General features: G+C 34.0%; 1 protein-coding gene across 6 annotated transcripts in view; it reads left to right on the top strand.

Moving 5' to 3' along the window:
* ATL2 (atlastin GTPase 2) overlaps window positions 1-17,466 on the top strand; it is a 55,965-nt gene that overhangs the window by 24,596 nt on the left and 13,903 nt on the right. For 3 of the 6 annotated variants that reach the window (XM_077134021.1, XM_077134022.1, XM_077134026.1), the window contains exons 2-4: window positions 370-614; window positions 15,704-15,838; window positions 16,098-16,202. In XM_077134021.1, coding sequence (XP_076990136.1) covers window positions 370-614; window positions 15,704-15,838; window positions 16,098-16,202 — 485 coding nt within the window. Of the gene's footprint in view, window positions 1-369; window positions 615-15,703; window positions 15,839-16,097; window positions 16,203-16,246; window positions 16,630-17,466 lie in introns of those variants that run through there. The other 3 variants (XM_077134023.1, XM_077134024.1, XM_077134025.1) reach the window with 3 other exon arrangements.

Here is a 17,466-nt window from a genome sequence, read left to right as displayed (position 1 = left end):
TCATATTTAGAACATTTATATCACTCCAAAAAGAAAAAAGAAAAAACTCATACCCCTCCCTCTCATTGACCACTGGTATTTCAATCTACCCAATTTTTTACCCTTTACCCCCCTCCCCCATTATTTATTTATTTTTTAATCCTTATTTTTTCACTCATCTGTCCATACCCTGGATAAAAGGCACATCAGACACAAAGTTTTCACAGTCTCATCCATATGTACTTAAACATCATTTTTTGTTAACTATTTTCAAATGATCTATCACAGATGCAAATTTATTCTTTGAGATTTTGCTTTATTTGTGGTCCTTCAGGAAATGTTTATAGTTCAGGAATTAATGTTTCTCTCTCTCTCGGTTTTTAATTTTAGGTGAGAATTATGAAGATGATGAGCTATTAAACTCTGATGAGGTTATGAAGAAACCATGTCCAGTACAGATTGTTCTTGCTCATGAAGATGACCATAACTTTGAGCTTGATGAAGAAGCTTTGGAGCAGATATTGCTACAGGAGCACATACGGGATCTTAACATAGTAGTGGTGTCCGTGGCAGGAGCTTTTCGTAAAGGGAAATCATTTCTACTGGACTTCATGCTTAGATATATGTATAACAAGGTGAATAGTGCCTTTTATAAATTGAAGCCAGTTAAAAAACTCCCAACCAACCCTGTTATAAAAAAAAAGTGACCAAAAAAATTGCAGTAAAAACTTCAATTTTACAGAAATATAATTCTTTTGAAAACTTCTTAGTTAAAACAGAAATGTAAATTTATTGTGGCTCTTGATTCTCCTTTGTCTACATAATTCCTTTGTTCATATAATGATATTGATGTACATGATTAAGCATCTGTATTCCAGACATTGTAGTTCTAGCCCCAAAGTATTTTGAGTATACCCTGAAAGTTCCCTGAAGTATAGTTCATTCTCTCCCTCTTTATTTCGTTACACCTCCCCTTCTTGCTAATCTTTATCATGGATGGGGTAGGCTGATGGAATCCTTAGTAGAAGCACATATATGTTAATTCAGTAAGTTACCTTCAGTGGATTGCTGTTACTCTTTGAGACAGAGTCCCATGCTTTAGAGTGGCTTTTATCATCTCTGAGGCTACCTCTTGTCTTTGTATTTCAGGTATATTATAATCCTTTCCGTTTTCTGAGTGTGCTGCATTATTTTTCCAAGCAAGGGCTTGTATACCCTTGGCCAGTCTTGTCAGTGGACATCTTCCCTGCCTTGGAAGACTATGTTAGGTCTTCCTTTCATGTCATAAGCACTGTGATTTACTCATGCTGTTTCAGTTGCTTTTTTTCCTTGCTAGTTTAAGCTCTTTCAGGACTGCCTTATCTTGACTGCCATCTCTCCAGCAGGTAGTACACTAATTGGAACTTAGTAGGCTCTTATTGTCTGTTTTGACTGATGAATCTCCATCTCTGCATATTTTCACTTTTTGATAGTATCAGTCATTTTCCTCCCTCTTCCTGGCTTTGGCATTCCTCTCTGGAAAAAAAAAAAACACAAAGATTTTTTCCCTCCCTCCAATGTTGAATGTTGGGCTGAAGGAATAGGAGTTTTGAAGAAGGAATTGAAAATTTTGGAGTGTAACATGTAGGCAGGGGGAACAGCTTTAAAGAGGATTTTGATATTCAGAAACCACATGAAGACATTGGAAATAGCACTGACAGAATTACGTTTTCTAAAACCCCTGTGGGTGCTTACCTTTATGTGTTGTATTTGAGTCTGTAACAGGGGATCAGACTCAAATGCATCTGCCTTGAGATAAAAAATATAGTAAGTGTTTTCATTTGGCTTTCCAAGAGACTTTTTGGTGAATTTTTTATAATCAAGTATGCCCGAGTATCAAGAATGTAGTTCATTTTAAAGAACAGTTTTTTACATGGTCAGAAAATTGAGAAAGATACAGTATCTTGAAGTTTTTCAGTTTAGATATAATTAGTTCTCATAGTTTTACAACTCAAGTAGAGAAAGATATAAATTAGTGGCGGTTTTTGTAAAAAAAAAAAGTCTTCACATTAAAAGATGATGAAAAATTGCTGTATTTCGAAGTCTTGTAACTTCTTCTTAAGTTAACTTGTTTATATTGTATCTCTCTCCGTCTGAGCTGTTCACTGCAAATGTATTTGATTCCAAGTAGGTTAGGGACAGTTCAGTGTTAGAAGGAGAAGGAAACTTAGATCACTTGTCTAGGAATGACAGGAAAGTTTCACCTCAGGTACTATTTCTGACTCCATCTCTGATCAATTAATAGTGGCTGTTCAGATGGAAAATCTTAGCCCATGTGTCATATATTTGCTATCTCTGAATGAATAGAACTCTCCTGGGAGAGATACTGAAGCCTAAAGTTACACAGTTAGTGGCTTCTAACCTTGAAGTGATATCTTTATTAATTTTCATTCATAAGATTTCCATGTAGAGTTATTGACATAAATCATCTTATTCTGTTAATCAAAAATTGCATTAAATGGTGTCTAATTTTTGGGTTAGCATACTTCTACTTATACTGGTGTAATGATGGGCCGTGCTTTTCCTAGGAGATAAAAATAAGTAAGGAGAAATAACAATGGGATAGTTTTTAAAATTTATTTCATTAATCTAATTGCTTATAAAGGTGGGATCTTAGTTGAAAGTAGGAGAAAAACAGTGGCTTATATTGACTTTATTTTTCTTTCATATTGACCTTAGTCATTCTATCAAAGTATACAGTTCACTAAGGGTAAACTTGTATGCATTTTACTTTATGAATTAAAAATAGATGAATATCTTTATTTTGAGTAGTTAGTAAAGGAATAACTTAGGGCTGAGTATGAGCTCTTTTCTATTCAATGAAAACAAAATTTCAGTAACTTAAACCTAACAGTATTTTAGGGTTCCTACCAAACATATCCAAATTTTAGGAGAAATTCTACTCTTCAGGTCTCATTTTCTTGTGAAATACGGTTTATTTTATGAGCTGATACTTATATTAAGAAAATAGGTTGTTTTTATCTGAGGCGTGGGGAGAGAGATTAGTCTTTTGTTGAAACTTCAGTTGAACTAAAAAATTTTCTAGAATAAAATTTCCAAAAAGAATTAAGCAGTTTTTATAGTAGGAATTTTTGGGACCTGAAAAAGTGTCACTAAAATTGTTGATTTATTGAATTCATAAAATAGGGAACATTTTAAACTTAATTAACAGGTATCATCCCATTTAGTATCAATAAAACCCTATCAGGAATATTAATATTTCAGCTTGAAGACATGAGGGCCAAAGTAGGTGGCAAGGCTGAGATTCCAGACCTGGCAGTTTATTCCAGAGCCTTTATTCTGAAAACTATGTAAAATGATCTTTAGTCATTTTCCTATTTATTCCTAATACAATAGGTAGCTTATAGGATATACCTATATTGGATTGTTCTTCTGTAAATGTTTACTTTATTGTTTAGTTCAGAAGTTGAAATAGACTGACAAGAGGGTGCTTTGTGTTTGTGAGCTAGTGCGGGCGTGCTGGCTCATGTTGCCTGCTGGCGTTTGTGCTTGATTAGTAGTCTTTGTGTTAGTTCTCAAGAGCTTTGACTCCATTTATGATGTAATTGATAAAGACATTTTAAGGGAAACTGTCCTCTATATAACTTTTATTCTTTACTGTTTGAAGGGCTGCTCTTAGAACTGTTGCCAGAAATCAGGAGCAGAAACTATCTTTAAGGCCTATGGCATGCCAAACGTGATTTCACCTTCCCTTCCAAGGTGTTTGACATGTAAGACTCTTGGATATTGCATGAATCCAGGAAGAAAAACTTGGTTTGTTTTATGTTCTTTTCCAAGGAAAGAAATATATTTGGAGGAAAAACAGTATTTTGTGTTTCTTCCTAGAGTCATTTTATTATTTATTTTCTATCATGATATAGCTTACATACAATAAAGTGCGTAAATCTTAGTATAGCCAGTGAATTTTTAAATATGTACACCTTTATAACCACTGCCACTCGGATCAAGAAATAGAACATTTCCAGCATTCTAGAAGATTCTCATTTCCTCTTCTACTCATTACTATCTCTAATAGTATCTCTGTTCTCAGTTGCCACCACTATTCCCCTTTATATTATCAGTCACTGTAGATTAGTTTTTCCTGCTTTTGAATTTCATATAAATGGAATAATAAAGTATTTACTCCTGTGTCTGGTTTCTTTTACTCAAAATTAAGTGACAGATTTATTTACATTGTTGCATTTATCAGTAGTTCATTACTTTTTACTGCTGAGTGGTATTTCATTGAATGAGTATATCACAATTTATTTACCCGTACTTATATAGATATATGAGTTGCCAGTTGTTTTCTTTTTAAAATAAAGCTGCTATTGAACATTTTTGCACAAATCTTGGTGACATAGCACTCACTTATTTTTGTTGGGTTTATTCCCAGGAGTAGAATTGCTAGGTCACAGGATCAATACTTATTTAATTTTAGTAAGGACTGCCAAAAGTTAGTGTTTTTACCAATTTGCACCTCTAACAGCAATGTAAGAGACTTACAGTTGTTGTACATCTTATAAACATTTAGTATTGTGAGTCTTTTAAATATTAACCTTTCTGATTGGTATGTATTTTGTTAATTTCAGATCATACTCTGTTCAGATTCATTTGCTCATAAAATTGTTTGCAGATTTAATATAGAACTTTAGCTTATTTAATTATTTATGTGAATTTGCTTTTGAATATTTCACTCATTACAAGTGAAGCATTGTATTTAAGTATTATGCAGGAAGTTGCTGAGATTTTATATTTTGTGTTATTATTTTTGCGTATGTTAGGAACAGGCAAAATTCAACCAGAATTTTAAAAGAGTCAGTAAAGAAACGTTGGTGGGGATCCCCCTCCCCCCCGAATGTAAACTAAGGGGATTAGATACAGGAGTTTTGTGGCCTTTGTAGACTGCTTTCTTTCCATTAACACATTGGAATTTTTTCCCCTGAGATTTTGGTTTCTGGATTGAAACTAACTCTCCCTCCTTCCATATGCAGGCTTAAATTTAGTGTAATTTAAATCACCTATTGGCAAACTAGAAGGATCAGAAACAGATTAGTTGGAGGAGGCTACAATACATTGTTCAAAGTCTTTGTTGCAGTGTTTTGGGAGGGATCTTCCAGGTGCACACCCACCTTGCATTCCTGAATCTGTTGCCTGAAAATGTCATTGTCAACCTTTGGAGTACTTCTCTAGTTTTAAGTCCAAATGTATGTACTCCTTGTTTTGTAATAGTATCAGAGGTAATAGTATCTCTGCCATCACTTTTTATTTTTGGGAATTGGATTTGAGAGACTATAAGTTGTTCCAGTAGATCTTTTTTTTACTTTTATTTTTATTTCTGAGACCTTTGCTCTTATATTTAAAATATATTAGAATCTAGAATAATTTATTTTTATTTTAGCATATCTAAAATAATATTAATGTAAGCACTGACTACTAAAACTTGAGACTATTTAAGGAGTTGTATAAATTTTTATCATATAAGTTCTTGGAGAAATACTTTTGGAATAATCGCTTCCTCCTCTTTGGAAAATCTTGTTACTCAGTAGTTTTAATTCAGAATTTCTTTGATTTCACTCTTTGAAAAATTTTTTTCTACCCATTTCTTTTTTAACTAGTAGAAAAAGTTTTTGTAGATGGTTTGGAAGAAATACATGTGAATGCTTTCATCAAGAAGCAACTTTAAGCCATAGAATTTATGCCACATTACACTAATATTGGATATTTAACAGAACCTTCAGGGGACCATTCCTTCTCCATAGACAAGGACTTCTTTTTTTTTTTTTTTTTATTGTGAAAAATAACATATATACAAAAAAGTAATAAAATTCAAGCTCACCACAACAAGTACTTATAGAACAGATTTCAGAGTTTGATAATGGGTTGCAATTCCACAATTTTAGTTTTTTTCCTGTGAGCTGCTCTAAGATACTGGCAACTAAAGGAAATATAATGATTCAGCAGTGACACACATTTGTTAACTCCTGTCTTCTCTATTATAACTTCATCTTCTCCTTTGATCTTTCTCCCAATCTTTGAGGGTATTTGGGTTATGCCCAAATATTTTCATATTGGAAAGAGCTGTTGATAATATCTCCCATAGACTTCTGTGGTATTATGGGGCAAGTTTTGAATGATTGGTAATCTGTTAAACTTGGGTACTAAGAGTATTTGTTTTTCTTTTAACAGCTTTATCGAGTTAATTCACATACCATGCAATTCATCCATTTAAACTGTACTATTCATTGGTTTTTTATATTCACAGGTATGTGCAGCTATCACTACAGTCAATTTTTAGAACATCTTCATCACCTCAAAAAGAAACCCCATACCATTCAGCTTTCACCCCCCCAGCCATAAGTAACCATTAATCTAATTTCTGTCTCTATAGATTTGATTATTCTATACATTTCATATACATGGAATCATATAATGGATTTTTTTGTGACTCCTTTCATTTTGCATAATATTTCAGGATTCATCCATGTTGTATATTCATGCTGTTTTATGGCTGAATAGGATTCCATTGTATATATGTACTACGTTTTCTTTATCCGTTCATCCATTGTTAAATGCTAGACTATTTCCAACTTTTCGGTGTTATGAATAATACTGCTATAAACATTTGTGTACAAGTTTTTGTATGGACAAATGTTTTTGTTTCTTTTGGTTATTTACCTAGTAGAATTGCTGGGTTGTATGGTGTGGTAGTTAGATTCAGTTGTCAGCTTGGCCAGGTGAAGGCACCTAATTCTGTTGGTGTGGACATGAGCCAATGGTATGTGAACCTCATCTGTTGCTGATTACATCTGCAGTCGGCTAGGAGATGTGCCTGCTGCAATGAGTGATGTTTGACTTAATTGGCTGGTGCTTAAATGAGAGAGCACAACATAGCACAGCCCAAGCAGGTCAGCATACCTCATCTCAGCAATCTCAGCACTCTCAGCTCAGCCCAGGCCTTTCGAGATGCAGAAAGGAATCACCCTGGGGAAAGTTGTTGGAACCTAGAGACCTGGAGAGGAGGCCAGCAGAGATTACCCTGAGCCTTTCCACCTTAAGAAAGAACCTCAGATGAAAGTTAGCTGCCTTTCCTCTCAAGAACTAATGAAATAAATCCCCATTTATTAAAAGCCAGTCCATCTCTGGTGTGTTACATTCCTGCAACTAGCAAACTAGAACATATGGTAACTCTATGTTTATCCCTTTAAGGAACTAACTGCTAGACTGTTTCCAAAGGGGCGTCCATTTTACATTCCCGTCAGTAGTGTGTAAGGGTTCTGATTTTCCCATATCATTGTCAACAGTTGTTATTGTCTAACTTTTTGGTTCTAGGAATCTAGTTTCCTGGCTGTTACATTGTCTTCTGATCCATGAACATGGGAAGTTTTTGACCTTTATTTGGATCTTCTTTAGTTTCTTTCAAAATTTTTTGTTTTCAGAGTAGAAGTTTTGAACTTAATTTGTTAAATTTATTCTTAAGTAATTTTCCTATGCTAATTTCATTTTTGGATTGCTCATTCCAAGTATATAGAAATACAGTTGATTTTTGTATAATGATTTTATGTCCTGTAACTTTGCTGAGCTTGTTTATTCTAATAGTTTCTTTTAGATTCCTTAGTTTTTCTGTAATCATATCATCTGCAAGTAGAGATTGTTTTAATTCTTTCTTTCCAGTCGGGGTGCCTTTTATTTGTTTCTCTTGTCTAATTGATCTTGCTAGAAATAGTACAGTTTTGAATAGAAGTGACAAGTGGACATTTTTGTCTTGTTTAGATCCTTAAATAAAGCATCTAGTTTATTTTATGAAGTGTGATGCTAACTGTAGGCTTCTGGGAGGTGCTCTGTATCAGGTTGAGGAAGCTCATCTGTGCCCTGGTGTGCTGGAAATTTTTTTTTTTAAGCATGATTATATTTAGAGGTTATCAAAGGCTTTTTCTCGATATGTTGATGAGACTACAATTTTTCTTTAGCCTTTTTTCTCTGATGAATTTGCATTAATTGATTTTCAACTATTGAACCAGACTGCATATCTGGAATAAAATCCCTTGTGATCATGGGGTATAATTATAGATTATTGAATTTGGTTTGCTATTATTTTGTTGAGGATTTTTACACTTATATTCATGACTGATATTGGTCTTTAGTTTTATTTTCTTGTAATGTCTTTATCTAGTTTTGATATTAGTATAATGCTAGCCTCATAAAATGAATTAGGAAGTATTCCCCTTGTTTTCTGGAATCCTGTAGAAAATTAGTATGACTTCTTCCTTAAATTGTTAGAATTCACCAGTGAAGCCATCTGACCTTGGTTGTTTCTTTTCTGGAAGGTTTTTAATGATCAATTCTATTTCTTTACTAGGTATACCTATGTATGTTATCTGTTTTTTCTTGTGTGAGTTTTGATAGCTTATGTCTTTCAAGGAATTTCAACTAAGTTATCAAATTTGTGGATAGTTCATAATAGTCCTTTATTGTCCTTTTAATGTCCACACAATTAATTACTCCTCTTTGATTTCTGATATTATTAATTTATGTTTTCTCTTTTTCTCTCTCTCTGTTTTTGATTGCTAATTTAATCCCATTGTGGTCTGAAAGCATACTTTGTATAATTTATATTATTTTAAATTTGTTATGGTGTGTTTTATGGTACAGAATGGGGTCTATCTTGGTGAATGTTCTGTGTGAGCTTTAGACGAATATTCTGCTCTTGTTGCATACAGTATTTTATAACTATTAATACCAATTAGATCCAGTTTATTGTTGGTGCTATGCAGTTCAGCTGTATTCATACTGATTTATTTATTTCTTTATTTTGCCTGCTAGAACTGCCATTTACTGATAGAGGAATGTTGAAGTTTCCAACTATAATGTAAATTTGTTTATTTCTCTTTGCAGTTCTATCAGTTTTTGCCTCATATTTTGAAACTATTATTAGGGGCATGCACTTTATGGATTGCCATGTTTTCTTGGATAATTGACCCCTTTTATGTAATTCCCCTCTTTTCCCCTGATAATTTTCCTTGTTCAGAAATCTGTTTTGTCTAAAATTAATATAGTTACTTTGGCTTTTCTTCATTAGTGTTAACATGGTGTATCTTTCTCCATCTCTTTACTTTAACTTATCTTTATCTTTAAAAATATATATTTTTACTGACAAATCTTCACACACATACAGTCCGTACATGATGTACAATCAGCGGCTCACAATAACATCACATAGTTGTGTATTCATCACCATGATCATTCTTAGAATATTTGCATCACTCCAAAAAAAGAAATAAAAAGAAAAGACTCATACATCCCATACCCCTTAACCCTCCTTCTCATTGACCACTAGTATTTCAATCTATCCAATTTATTTTACCCCTTATCCCCCTTTATTTGTTTATTTTTATCCATATTTTTTACTCATTTGTCCATACCTTGAATAAAAGTAGCATCAGACAGAAGGTTTTCATAATCACATAGTCACATTGTAAAAGCTATATTGTTAAACAGTTGTCTTCAAGAATCAAGGCTACTGGAACACAGCTCAACAGTTTCAGGTATTTCTCTCCAGCCACTCCAGTACATCGTAAACTAAAAAGGGATATCTATATAATGCATACAAATAACCCCCAGGATAACCTCTCAACTTTGTTTCAAATCTCTCAGCCACTGGAGCGGTTTTGTCTCATTTCTCTCTTCCCTTTTTGGTCAAGAAGACTTTCTCAATCCCATGATGCTGGGTCCCAGCTAATTTTGCAAGTTCTGTCCTATGTTGCCAGGGAGATTTTCACCCCTGGAGTCATGTCCCATGTAGGGGGGATGGCAGTGAGTTCACCTGCCAGGTTAGCTTAGAGAGAGAGGCCACATCAGAGCAACGAAAGAGGTTCTCTGGGGATGACTCTTGGGCATGACACTTAGGCATAATTATAAGTAGACTTAGCCTATCCTTTGTAGGAATAAGTTTCATAGGGATGAACCCCAAGATTGAGGGCCCAGCCTATTGATCTAGTTATCCCCACTGTTTGTGAGAATATCAGAATTTCTCCAAAGGGGGAAGTTGAATATCTCCTTCTTTTCACTCCAGTAAGTCCCCCAAGGGGACTTTGCAAATACTTCTTTATTCACTGCCCAAATTACTCTGGGATATATTGGAGCATCACACTAACCTGGGCAAACCAACAAGATCTCATGCCTTATTCAAGATTCCACGTACTTATGGTATTCAACTAAACTGACCATTTAAGTTAAATTAGGTAATGTGCTACACAAAATACAAATTTTGCACCAAATAAACATCTCTCCCTTTGGTCTCACATAGAAGTTGAAGTTTTAAAATATAGACACCTGTCTGTATCTTAATATATAAAGTGGATTTCTTGTAGGTACCATATAGTTCCTTTTTTTTTTACCCACTGTGATAGTTTCTATTGGTATATTTAACTGTACACATTTAAAGTGAGTTATAGTTGGATTAATATTTACCATGTTTATAACTATTTTGTTGTACTTGTTCTATGTTTCTTCTTTTATTTCCCCCTTTCTCTGCCTTCACTGGTATAATTGAGTATTTTATATGATTCTGTTTTCTCTACTCCCTTAGAATGTTCATTATGCTTATTTTTAAAAAAATTATAGTGGTTCTAGAATTTGTAGTATACATTTATAGCTAATCTAAGTCTGCTTTCAAATAGCAATGTACTGCTTCATGGGTATGTAGGTACCTTGATTCCCAATTCCTCCCTTCTGTCCCTTATAACTTTGTTGTCATTTGTTTCACCTATCCATGTGCTATAATCACCCAGTATCCTGTTGGCCTTATTACTTTGAAATGACAATCTATTAGATCAATTAAGAAAAAGAATAAAAGATTTTATCTTTCTCTGTTCATTCTTTGATATTCTTCCTTTCTTTATGTAGATCTCAGTTTTTGATCCATATCATTTTCCTGTTCTTCAAGAACTTCTCTTAACATTTCTTACAAGACAGCTCTAGTGGTAGGAAACTCTCTAAATTTTTTTTGTCTGAGAAACTTTTATTCTCCTTCGTGTTTGAAGCATATGTTCATTGGATGTGGAAGTTTGGATTGGATTGTAGTATTTTCTTTCAGCACTTTTTTTTTTTTTCCACCTGGGCGGACACCAGGAACCGAACCTGGGTCTCCCTGGCATGCATGGCAAGTGAGAACTCTGCCACTGAGGCACCATGGCCCGCCCTCTTTCAGCACTTTTAATACTCCCCTCTCTTTTTCTTTTTTGCTTGCGTGATTTCTGACAAGAAGTCTTATTCTTTTTCCTCTGTAGATAGTGTGTTTTAAGGAAAAAAAAAAGCAACTCTGGCTTCTTTCAGGATTTTCTCTTTGCCTTTGGTTTTCTGCAGGTTGAATATGATATGCCTAAGTGGAAGTTTTTGCAATTTATCTTTCTTTGTGTTCTCTGGGCTCCCTGAATCTGTGGTTTGGTGTCCACTATTAATTTTGGAAAATTCTCAGCCATTATTACTTGAAGTGTTTCTTTTGTTCCTATCTCTGTTCTCCTTTTGATATTCACTTTACATGTTTGTTGCACTTTTTGTAATTATCCTATAGTTCTTAGGTATTGTTTTCTGTTTCTACCACTACCAGCCCCACGTCCTTTTTTTCTCCTTTCATTTCAGTTTGGGCAGTTTCTACCGACATATCTTCAAGTTCACTGTACTTGTCCAGTCTTCTGTTGAGCTCATCAAAAGCTTTCTTCATTTTTGAAATGTTTCCTTTTGAATCTTAAGACAACTCTTGAGAATCTGTGCTTACATTTACTCATCTGTTCTTACTTGTCTAGTTTTCCGAGTCTTTAACATATTCATTGTAGTTTTTAAAATTCCCTGATTATTCTAAAATCTGTTGTCATATATGAGCCTTGTTCTGGTGCTTGCTTTATCTCTTTTGGCTCTTTTTTTTCTTCTAGCATACCTTATAATTGTTTTTTTGGAAGGTAAAAACTCCCTAAGAACTAGAAAGAATCTGTCTTCCATGTAATCTACCATTATTGTACTGATTCTCTGAATTTATCTATCTCTATAGATTTGGGGTACAGTTTTGCCCTGTGACCTCAGTTCTCTGATAGTTCTAAGAAAAGCTGTAATTGCTTAAAAATTGGATTGTTCCACTTTTTTCTTGTTTCGGGGACAAGAGTCATGACTAATCTCTTTTTGTATGTTGGAACTGGAAATCTAGTTGAAGACTGTAAAGTCAGATCTCCATGTCAAACTTCTAACCGGAGGGGTCTCCCCTTTGTGTTCTGGTATCCTTCAAGGGTACCTTTTAAACAGAATTACCCCCCCCCCCCCCTTTTTCCTTCCAGTTAGATTCCTTTGTGGAGCATGTACTTAGAGTTGTCCTTCGTCTGAGTTTATGATTTATGTCACTCTTAATTGTCATCTGTCTGTCCAGCTCCTGAAGGAAAGACTTTTACATGGGGGTAAACTTGGAAGTGGTTAAGATGTTAAACTTAGAGTCAAATGTTTTTAAATTTGTTGCAGGACTTGTACAGTGTTCTCACATATTCAGATGGGAATACTAAATTACAAATGCTGGTCAGAATCTGTTAACTACTTATTCTAGTGACCATTTTTGGTCTTGAGTGTTAATGACCAGTCTCATGAATAGATAACTGATTTTATTGAGGTTGGAGTGTACAGATGAATAATTTTCACCTGTAGGTGCTTTTGTGGGGACTGCCTGGGAACTGGAGAAGATTTCCATTATGAATGTAGGTTTCATTTTCATTCTGTGGCTCTCTTTTTCTCCTGGCTATGACGAGTTGTCATGGCTTTGGGATGGGCCTTTATGCCCCCAGGCTAACCACTGTTGAAGGAAGCAGCCTGCCTGCAGATGGGGAGATGGTATGTTCTGATACATGTTGGCCCTGCTGCACCACCAACTCTGTGTAAAGTTTGCCTGATGGTGGTTTCATTTTGCAGCTAGGGAATCTTACCATTGCTTTGGAGTAATACAATTTTTTTTCCTTACTATTTAGAATAGGTAGGGGTTCTTAATTGTTGATAATGTTATTACATAGGTAAATCTTTTTGGCCACTGCTATGTTACTTACATTCCTCATAATTTCACATTTAACTTGCAATTGAGATTTACTTTTTTAGGATCTGTTCTTTTTGTTTCCTTTTAACTTTATTTCAGTGAGGGAATAAGAAATCTTTTGGAATTCTGAGGTTTGAGGCTTTTCGGTCTCCATAGTTGTAAGTGGCATGAAAGCAAATAGAGGTTTTTATGTTTTGCTTTTAGTAACTTAGGAAAACTGAAAGGGAAAAGACTTGTTATTAGTGAGGCTCTTATTAGTTAGGCTGTCCCTGGAACCTATTAGAATGATTCTTGAGGGTGAGAATGTTTATTCTTGTTCAGTGCTGTATTCCTGGGACCTAGGACAGTGCTTGGCACATAGTAGGGGTTCAGTAAACATTTGTCAGATGAATGATTGAGTATATTTTATGAGAGCTGTCAGACTGTGTTCAGTATGGAAAAAGACAGACATTAATTTTAAAAATAAGATTATTTAGGTTCTATGATTTACCTTTTTTTTATCCCTTTATTAACTAATCAATTTAATGTTTTTCGTTAGCATTTCCATTACAGGTAAGCAAAGAAGAGATAATATATAGTCAGTAAGTTTTTATGAGTTCCCAGTTCTTTTTTTTAACTGCTGTTATTTTTTATTTTTCTTAGAGAAATTGTAGTTTTGAAGAAAAAACATGCAACAAATAGAGTTCTCTTACATCCCCTCATGCATGCAGTTTCCCTATTAATATTTTCTGTTAGTGTGGTAACTTTATTACAATTTCTGAAACAATATTTTAAAACTATACTATTAACTATAGTCTATAGAATACATTAGGGTTCATTGTGTTGCTCACCAGTTCTTTTTTTAATGTTTCTTTTGAAGGGAAAGTTAACAAACATGTTAGCTTTGATTTTAGTCATCTGTGCTTTTTAAAATTTGTTTTTATTGTCTTATACATGTAATTATTGTTTCTAAGAATAATAAAAATAGTATTTATTTCTATTATTTCTCTTACCTAAACTCAAACACGTTGAAGTTTATAATAAAAATTTTTAATTTACTTATTCATTGAATAAATATTTTGAGTCCTTAACTGCAAGCTAGGCACTGTTTGACATGCTGGGGAAATCTATGAGAATAAAGCAGACAAAACTCCCATCTTTAAGGGAACTAATATTCTCATGGGAGAGAAATAAGTAAAATGTAGAGTAAAAACAGATTTGTCTGATAGGTTAGATTGTCTTAAGTTATTTTGCAGGTTGGACCTTTTAAAATTAAGCAGTTCATTAAATGCTAGATTTCTTTGACATTGTTAGAGAATGAGATGTCACATACGAGAGCCTAGCACAGTGCAGGGCACTTTGGTAGCAGAATACTTGAGTATCTAATGAATAAGTACTCTGTTGTTACTAACACATCCACAATACTATTATCACACCAAACAATCGTCTTTACCCAGATTTAACACCATCTAATGTAATACCCAGTTTGGGTTCAGATTTCCTTATTGGTTTTAAAAGTCTTTTTTATAATTGGATTTTTTGATTCAGTTTCCAAACAAGTCTTGTAATTATTTTTAGAACTTACACATATATTTATATATATATATATTTATTCTGGAGGTTATTCTTTTTTTTTTAAACATATTTTGTTTTATCAAACCAAAACAACATACAAACATTCCATGTATGGTATAAAATCAGTGGCTCACAATATCATCACATGGTAGTATATTCATCACCATGATCATTTCTTAAAACATTTGTATCACTCCAGAAAAAGAAATAAAAAGAAAAAACTCCTTTATCCCTCACCCCTCACCCCTCCCTCTCATTGACCACTAGTATTTCCATCTACTCAATAGACTTTAACCTTTGTTCCCTCTGTTTTTTCTCTACACCACTTACCGCTCCTCTTCATTGTTCACTAGTATTTCAGTCTACTCAATTTATGTTAACAATTGTTCCCCCTATTATTTATTTATTTTTAATCCATATTTTTCACTCATCTGTCAGTTTCATAGATGAAAGGAGTATCAGACACAAGGTTGGATTTATATTTTTTGAAGAGAAAAATTCAGGCTGCATGGAAACATTCTATTATAAGCTACTCTAAGAAATCAGTGCTGTTTTGATGGCCAGTCTTTGTAGAACTTACTTTTCTCTTTCTGTACAAAGGAAATATCACAATAGTGGTTATCTCCATTTTGTGATTTTTAACATTATAGGGAATCTTTCCATTAAGGGGAGAAAATATGCGTGGCACTATTTACCTACTTAGAGAGTGAAAGTGTGAGCAGATTTGTGAGGTTTCAGATTTGAAAGAGAACAGTTATTACTGTGAGGCAGAGTCCCCCAGAGTGGATTTGTGACTGCTTTTGCTGCTGTGTTGTATAATGTTACACAATATATTTTATCTTACTGGACTTTGGCTTCTTCATTTGTAAAATAAGGACTGGGTGATTTTTGAAGTTCCTTTTTGTCCTTAATTTTGTGTGTTTTATTTATTTATTTACTTTTTAAATATTTATTTATTTATTTATTTATTATAATTTTTTTTTACATGGGCAGGCACCGGGAATCGAACCCGGGTGTGTGTTTTATTTTATTTGACTTCATTTATTTTATTTTATTTGACTTTAACAGGATTCCCAAAGTTGGATTGGTGGAAACAATGAACCATTGACTGGCTTTACATGGCGAGGTGGTTGTGAGAGAGAAACAACTGGCATACAAGTCTGGAATGAAGTGTTTGTAATTGACAGACCTAATGGAACAAAAGTAAAATTCTGTTTTTCACTGTTTTTTATTTTTTTTCCTATTTTATTCTTTGTTCAGCTGTTTTCTGGCTTTAAAAAAGCAAAACAATACAGAACTAATGTCTGATAACTTATCTGTGGGTTTTTTTTGTCAAAGTATATGAGATATTTAGAGTACTTTTCTTGACTCAGTTACTGATACTGACAGTGATCATGTTTTACTTATAATAGACATTTTTTGTGAATATTTGACTTAGTATCTTAAACTTCTAAATTCCTAGGTGGCTGTGCTACTAATGGATACCCAGGGTGCCTTTGATAGCCAGTCAACTATCAAAGACTGTGCAACTGTGTTTGCTCTGAGCACTATGACCAGCTCTGTCCAGGTGAGACCTGAAATTACATGATATGTTCAGTTCTGATAACCCAGTACCTTTTCCTCTCCTCAAAATTCCTTTTGATTGTAAAAAAAAAGTTAAAATTAGAGAGTGCTATTTACATTCCCTTTGGTCCTTTACACTTCTGTGTTTGCTATTTTGGCTCAAAACGTGAAACTTCATAGTTAGTGTAGTTACCAAGGAAACAATAAGCCAATAGGCAAATGCTTTGCTTTTTCTTCACAGAAGCTATGCTTTTTTTTCTAAAGTAAAACTATTGTTGCATGTTTGCCAGCTATAGTAAGGGGAGGAGTATACTTTTACTTTTTGGTTAAACCAACCAAGCAGAAGAAACCAAGTACACTTGAAATTGTTTCCTACTTGATATCTGTGACAACTAGTACTCTATTATCTATCTGGTCTAATGGAAGTAGAGGCACAAGAATTAATTCAAGTAAACAAGTTAGGCTTTTATAATAAGTGAAGGATTTATAGCATTTCTTTCCTATAGAAAGAGGAAAAATCCCTTCTGTTTTTTGATTGTTACATATCTTGTAGTATTTGGTGATCTATTAAGATATGGTCTCTTCAAGCTAGACCATCTCTTCTTTATAGAATTTAGTTGGATTTGACCAGATTAAACTAACCCATGTCCATTAATTTCGTTACTTTCTGTTTTTTGAGATCATCTGTGAGTGATACTTCTCTGGTTGAAAATGAATTACTGAAATATGGTGGTTAGTCCTAGCTTGTGATGGTGTATCAAGAAGCATATTTACAAATATTTTTTGAAGTGTAGGTAATCTTTCTAAGATAAGAAATTTTTCTTGTTGGCTGTATATCGTAGATGATACCACAACAGTGTTTGAAATTTTTTTGCACGGGCAGGCACCAGGAATCATACCCGGGTCTCCAGCATGGCAGGCAACAACTCTGCCTGCTGAGCCACCGTGACCCCACTCTGTTTGAAATTTTTATAACACTTTCCAGTAATGTCCAGAACATATGCTCAATCTTGTTTATAAACTCTCATTTCCAAACCTCCTTCCTCAACTTGAAGTATATAGCTGCCAGTATAGAAGGAAGGTTGAAGTATTAATACCAGCTAAAAGAGGAGTCCTTGATAGCTGGTTCTGTTAATTACAGGGTTGGGGATATCTGTCTCCTCTTACTATTTGTTTTCTTTCTTTAATCCTAAAACTTTAGTCACCATCCACTAAGTAATAAGTAATGTTGTTGAAGGCTGTCAAAAGTTCTGTCCTACCTTTCTCTG

Source organism: Tamandua tetradactyla, chromosome 17 (genome assembly GCF_023851605.1).
Source record: "Tamandua tetradactyla isolate mTamTet1 chromosome 17, mTamTet1.pri, whole genome shotgun sequence".
Classification (NCBI taxonomy): Eukaryota; Metazoa; Chordata; class Mammalia; order Pilosa; family Myrmecophagidae; genus Tamandua; species Tamandua tetradactyla.
This window is presented reverse-complemented; position numbering and strand designations above follow the sequence as displayed.